Genomic DNA, 5949 nt, shown 5'->3' with positions numbered 1-5949 from the left:
AAAAAAATATACTTTCACTAACAATTTTTATCTTCACTCAACTTTTATCTGAATTCTCTCCAAAAAAAATTATTACGATGTATAACAAATTAATATTACTATATGCGTTAGTTTTTCTTTCTCCTTTTTCATTTCTACCAATACAATTGGTCGTAAGCTTCCGAATGGATTCGTAATTATTTCAAGAACGATTTCTTCAAAAAAGTATAAGAGAACAATTCCTTACATGGTCGCCTATATGTGGAAAAATGGATACCTGAAAAATGATAACAAAAAATTATTTAAAAAATTGTATTTCCATTGACGATGTCCCTCCGTGCAAACGAAGAAGTAAAATCGGTGGGATCAAATGAGAGCGAGATAACAGTATCCACACAATGGGAATGAGGTCTGAGGAGATGAGGGTGGGTGGAAGCGCGACGGGACCATCGGGTTGCCCGCAGCTCATCGCGGAGCGATCACATCTCATCGCGTCCCGCCATCGCCAGGAGTATTACCAGGACCTCTTTCTGTCGTGCACAACCCCATCGCGATTCAAACGGGTCTCTGCGCACAGGGATATCACCGTGCTCTATCAGCATATCCGACCGCTTAGCACCTACTTCCCAGGAGTGTGATACGCTCGTAACTCATTTGAATTACACATTTCCCTCGGATCCAGACCCGGAACCAGTGTACGTACAAGCCAAAACGACAGACCAACGAAAATCGTTTCTGCCATTCTGTCAGCACTGAGGATCCCCCGGTGAATTGTCATCTCACCGGTATTCTCCCTTCCACCGAAAATCCGTTCGACGCCAGTCACGTCATGGTCTCCTGAAATATTTCGAACTCTCGTGAATTATGCATTGGATATTACGAATCTGTGATCATGAGTGTGAGGAACATTCGCAAGATTATATTCCACGTGGAGAGGGTTAACTACGTCGGGGGACAGGTCGATACGAAACGTGCGAAAATCCTTTCCACGGAAAAATAATGTAATGGGTCAATGGTCCTCTCTGTTTTACCGACTGGGCACTTTGAGAGAAAAGATTAACGCATTGGATGTGTTAAAAGTGGTTTCCAGGAGCTTCACTTGGGGTATACGACTCCCTGGCGCCTCGCTTCGCTAATCGCAACCCATTAGGACTCCCTTCTTCTTACTGTGCCACTTGAAATTTCTCATTGGCCGCTGTATGGCTTCACCAGCCAGTTAAACGGCATCTCTCCTCGAATTTTCTACGTGTAATCTTACCCCGGATGCCTGCAAAGTTTGGAGAACGTCCGGAACTTTGATGAAACTTTTGAAGAGGAGAATGGTTAAGTTTGAGGCTTTTACGAGAATTCTTGGAGTTTCAGATGTATTCAATTTCTGACGAGAATTGATGCGTGAAGGGGGTGAGTAGTTTTATTTGTAATTATTCACAACGGTTTTTGATAAATCGTCGCTCTGGGAGACGAGGGAAACAATCGGGGCTCTCAGATTGAAATCGCTTGCACCTTCATCATCAACCGGGTCGAAAATAAATGATAAATCAAGGTGAGGATCGTCAGATGTTGGAGATTAATAATTAATCACTCGATTAGACGCTCAAGGATGTGATATTTCGCTAATTATTTTATTGTCTTCAATCAAATTCGCTTCGCGCGGAATTTTTTTTGCAATTCATCTTCTAAGGACTGCGTTGAGAGCCCTGAGAATCGGGAATCTGGGACCGCAAGCGCCGTTCTTGTCATCGGTTTCGATACTCCAAATCATTGCTCCACCGAGCCGCTGTTGTCTGATGAAATGGGCCTTCTCTGTGACTGACCTGTATCGGAGAGAATGGCGATATTCAAATGATGATTTGTTTCCAAAATGAATCTGGAAGGCATGACTCACCCGACACTATCATAACTGACCCACTGGTTCCCTCTAAACGCGTAGGGGGCTCGGGCCCCCCCATCGAAACGAAGATTCCACTGGCCCCTGCGAATCTGCTCGCAGAGTTCGTTGTACCCTAGGCTACCAGCCTCCCGCATGTAAGGCCCAGGCTGACCTGCTGAAGAGGCTGGAGCCCCTGGAGCATTGTTATTCGGATTTGCTAAAGTCCAAGTCCTTCCGTAAGTCGGGACTCCAACGACTAGCTTTTCCCTGGGACATCCGCGGTCCAGCCAGTATCTGACACTAGATTCCTGAAATTGATATAGCATAAACGAAATATAGAACGTCTCAATCTATTATTTCCAACATCACTAACCACTGAGAGATCTCCACGAAGTGCGGCATGATGTCCTGCTCTACGTTCCCAGGATCCGCGGAAGTCGTACGTCATGAGATTGATGAAGTCCAAATGCTGACTTATCGCTCGGATATCGTAGGCTTGTGATGCAGTCCACGCGCCAGCACCAACAGCTGCGGTAAGGAGAAATCCGCCTTCTCGGTTGAACCGTTCTTTCATTTCTCTCAGGAGGAGGACGAAGTTGTGGCGGTCAGAAGGTGCACCGCCGTTGAGGGTAGGGTATTCCCAGTCGAGATCGAAGCCGTCGAATCTGTAGCGTCTCAAGAGAGCAATGACGCTGTTGATGAACTGTCCTCGGGAGCCAGGAGAAGACACCATTCTGGAGTACTTGGGTCCTTGGCTGTCTGTTGCTCCTCCAATGGCAATGAGTAGTCTAATTCCTGGGTTTCTCCTTCGTAGTTGAGTGAATTCGCGGAGTCCATTGACTCCGTCAGCATTCGGTGCGACGATCTGATTTCCTTGGAGGGTGGCGAAGGACCAGATGACGTGCGTACAGAGAGACGTGTCTATATCAGATGTTACAAATCTACCGTTTCCCGGGCGCCAATTCGCCCAGCTGCCAAAGTAGCAAACGATTCTATCTGAAATTTCGAAAAGATTGATGTATGAAGTATTCAACAGAGCGATCAGGAATTCATTTGAAGACTTACTTTGACCGGCAGCTGTTAGAACGCTAGCTAAAAAACTAACCACAAATAAATTCAGGCCGCGCATCTAAAATTAAGAGGACGACGATTAAATCACTTCGGCTTATATACTCGATCAAAAACAAAACAGAATAATTCTCCAATATTTTTTATATCTACCGTAATTTGGATTGCGATGATCGGCGTCTGTTGCAACTTCTTGTGATAACGGGGATTGACTGTTCAGTTACAGATCAATCTGGTTTTATATCACCGGCAAGTATTATTGTTAATTAGTAAAAATATCCACTTGAACACGTGTTGGCGATAATGAATGACGTTTTGTGCGAGACATGACGAAAGACAATTCATTCATGCTCGAATGCTTCTTTTATCTATCCCATTCAGGTTTCGGTCAACTGTATCAACAAAGACAAAACGATTAATGTAAATCACACTGAGATCAGCATTTAACACTCAATTACGCATATTTTATTCCAAGCTAATGAAATCGAGAAACAAAGGAAAAGAATAATAATGAGTCTGATTAGATCGTTAAGAGTGCGACATTTCGCGGATTACTTTATTTTCTTGAATACAAATAATATTTTAAGTCGACAACAATCAAATGTTCTCATGGACGATCACAATAATCAGCAGAAGCCTTGTAGCAGAGTCCTGGGGCGCATTGCCTTTGATAACGAGTGAAACCTCCAGCGCCATTATCCACGCAGGTGATGTACCCACAGGACGAAGGATCAGCGATATTTCCCGCTTTGGTGCATTGTCCGGCAGTTGGACTTGGACTGTCCTTCGGTGCTTCTGCAGTCTTAGGTGTTGGTGTTGGAGCTGGACTTTGCTGCACCGGCTGTCCACCGCGAAGGACTGCGTTGAGAGCCTTGAGGATTGGAAATTTCTCGCCACAGGCGCCACTCTTGTCATCAGTCTCGATACTCCAGATCATGGCACCACCGAGTCGCTGCTCTTTGATGTAATTAGCCTTTTCCGTGACTGATCTGTATTGGAGAGAATGAACAGTGATCTTTGGGAGTCGCTTATTCTCAAATTGAAAACCTGGAAGGCATGACTCACTTGACATTGTCGTAGCTGAGCCACTGGTTACCCTTAATCGCATACGGAGCTCGTGCCTTCTCATCAAAACGAAGTGTCCATTGGCCTTCGCGAATCTGCTCGCAGAGCTCGTTGTAGCCCAAGCTTCCAGCCTCCCGAACATAAGGTCCAGCTTGACCAGCTGAAGGAGCTGGAGCACCTGGAGCATTGTTGTTGGCATCAGCAAGAGTCCAGGTCTTTCCGTATGTCGGGACACCGACGACTAGCTTCTCCTTGGGACAGCCTTGGTCCAACCAGTATTTAACGCATGATTCCTAGAGTTGATGCAGCACAAGAAGATATAAACATCTAGACTTTTGCTGATTGTTTACTCCATCACTTACCACCGAGAGATCTCCACGAAGTCCAGCATGATGACCAGTTCTAGGCTCCCAGGACCCGGCGAAATCGTACGTCATAATATTAACAAAGTCAAGATGCTGACTTATCGCTCGGATATCATATGCTTGTGATGCCGTCCAAGTACCCGCAGCCACCGCGGCTGTCAGCAGAAGACCGCCTTCCTGGGTGAACCGTTCCTTCAATTCCTTCAGGAGCAGAACGAAGTTGTTCCGGTCAGCTGGAACGCCACCATTGCGTGTCGGGTACTCCCAGTCAACATCAAAGCCGTCGAATTTGTACTGTTTCAGAAGAGCAACTGTCGAATCAATGAATTGTTTTCGAGAGCTTGCGGTGGACACCATGTTGGAGTATTTGGGCCCGTGGCTGTCCACTGCTCCTCCAATGGCAACAAGAAACTTCGCTGAAGGGTTCTTCTCCCGCAATTGGATAAACTCGCGGAGTCCGTTGACTCCTTCACCATTCGATGAGACGACCTGATTTCCTTGAAGAGTAACGAACGTCCAGATGAAGTGCGTGCAGAGAGACGTGTCGATATCAGCGGTCACGAATTTCCCGTTTCCGGGGCGCCAGTTTGCCCAACTACCGAAGTAGCAAACGATCCGATCTAAATTTTAAACAAATTTATAAATATTGCGTGAGGGACAGGTGAGGCCAGTGACATGAAGACACTCACTTTCAGCTGCAGCTGTCAAAGCACTAGCTAAAAAACTCAAAACGAGTAAATTCAGGGCGCGCATCTGAAATTTCAAATTGAAGTTAAATTAGATTTAATTAATCTTGCGGAGATGAATCACGGAGAAAAATTGAAAAATAGTCAAAAAATTTTTCTACTGTAATTCGAATTCTGAACACAGGAGTCACTGGTAGTATCTGGTGATGCCGATTACTCACTACTTAAGGTTCAGTTCGTCGCTATTCTACTTTTATAGCACCAGCGAGTATCCGCTAATTACTAAAGTATTCACTAAACAACTCGTTACCGATTATAAACGAGTCTGACCGATAATAAAATGCGGGAGACACGATGACAGACAATTGATAGATGTCCACATGCGTAATCTATCCACTTCTTTCAGATTATTGTCAACTGTGTCAGGGATTTTCCGTCAACCCAAATTGATGAATCTTGACGTGGCATTTTGACGGGTAGAATCATTAGCACAACCACCTCAAAATGAGTGAATTATATTTGTCACGACAACGCGATGAACTTACGGAAAGGGGAAGATTTGGGTGATAACACTGATACCTTCATCAAGCGACAACACTTCATCTCCGAGGAGCGTCAAAAGGCATCGTAGATGATAATTACGTAATGAATCTCGGAGTTTTGCTGGGGTTGATGATAAAAATGATATTGCCATTCCTGAACAAAAGAGCAGACAATAAATTTTGGTATGGCATACATCCGCAGTACCACACGATACCCTAGCCACCCGCTGATCCTCATAACGTAATGATGTTATGACGTGACATGAGGTTACGGATAACACCGTAGCGTGAATCCTCGATGGAGAATGGAGTGGATGCCAAGGATGAAGGTGTGAGGGAGAAAAGGCAAAGTGGAAGCAAGAGTCCACGGCACA

General features: G+C 45.2%; 2 protein-coding genes across 2 annotated transcripts; both read right to left on the bottom strand.

Annotated features, from left to right (window-relative positions):
- Window positions 1-1648: 1648 nt before the first annotated feature.
- LOC105269350 (acidic mammalian chitinase-like) lies at window positions 1649-3152 on the bottom strand. Its single transcript, XM_011309502.1, has 5 exons — window positions 3071-3152; window positions 2915-2978; window positions 2223-2845; window positions 1865-2157; window positions 1649-1793 (listed from the first exon to the last, which is right to left on the bottom strand). The coding sequence occupies exons 2-5, from the start codon at window positions 2976-2978 to the stop codon at window positions 1649-1651; spliced, it is 1125 nt and encodes a 374-aa protein (XP_011307804.1). The 5' UTR covers window positions 3071-3152.
- A 308-nt stretch (window positions 3153-3460) lies between these two features.
- Window positions 3461-5119, bottom strand: LOC105269308 (chitinase-3-like protein 1). Its single transcript, XM_011309447.1, has 4 exons — window positions 5037-5119; window positions 4345-4967; window positions 3983-4275; window positions 3461-3906 (listed from the first exon to the last, which is right to left on the bottom strand). Exons 1-4 carry the CDS (start codon window positions 5098-5100, stop codon window positions 3525-3527), a joined length of 1362 nt encoding a protein of 453 aa, XP_011307749.1. The 5' UTR covers window positions 5101-5119; the 3' UTR covers window positions 3461-3524.
- Between the last annotated feature and the right edge of the window lie 830 nt (window positions 5120-5949).

Source organism: Fopius arisanus, unplaced genomic scaffold (genome assembly GCF_000806365.1).
Source record: "Fopius arisanus strain USDA-PBARC FA_bdor unplaced genomic scaffold, ASM80636v1 scaffold00067, whole genome shotgun sequence".
NCBI lineage: Eukaryota > Metazoa > Arthropoda > Insecta > Hymenoptera > Braconidae > Fopius > Fopius arisanus.
The sequence above is the reverse complement of the archived record's forward strand: the minus strand, read 5'-3'. Positions and strand labels throughout refer to the sequence as shown.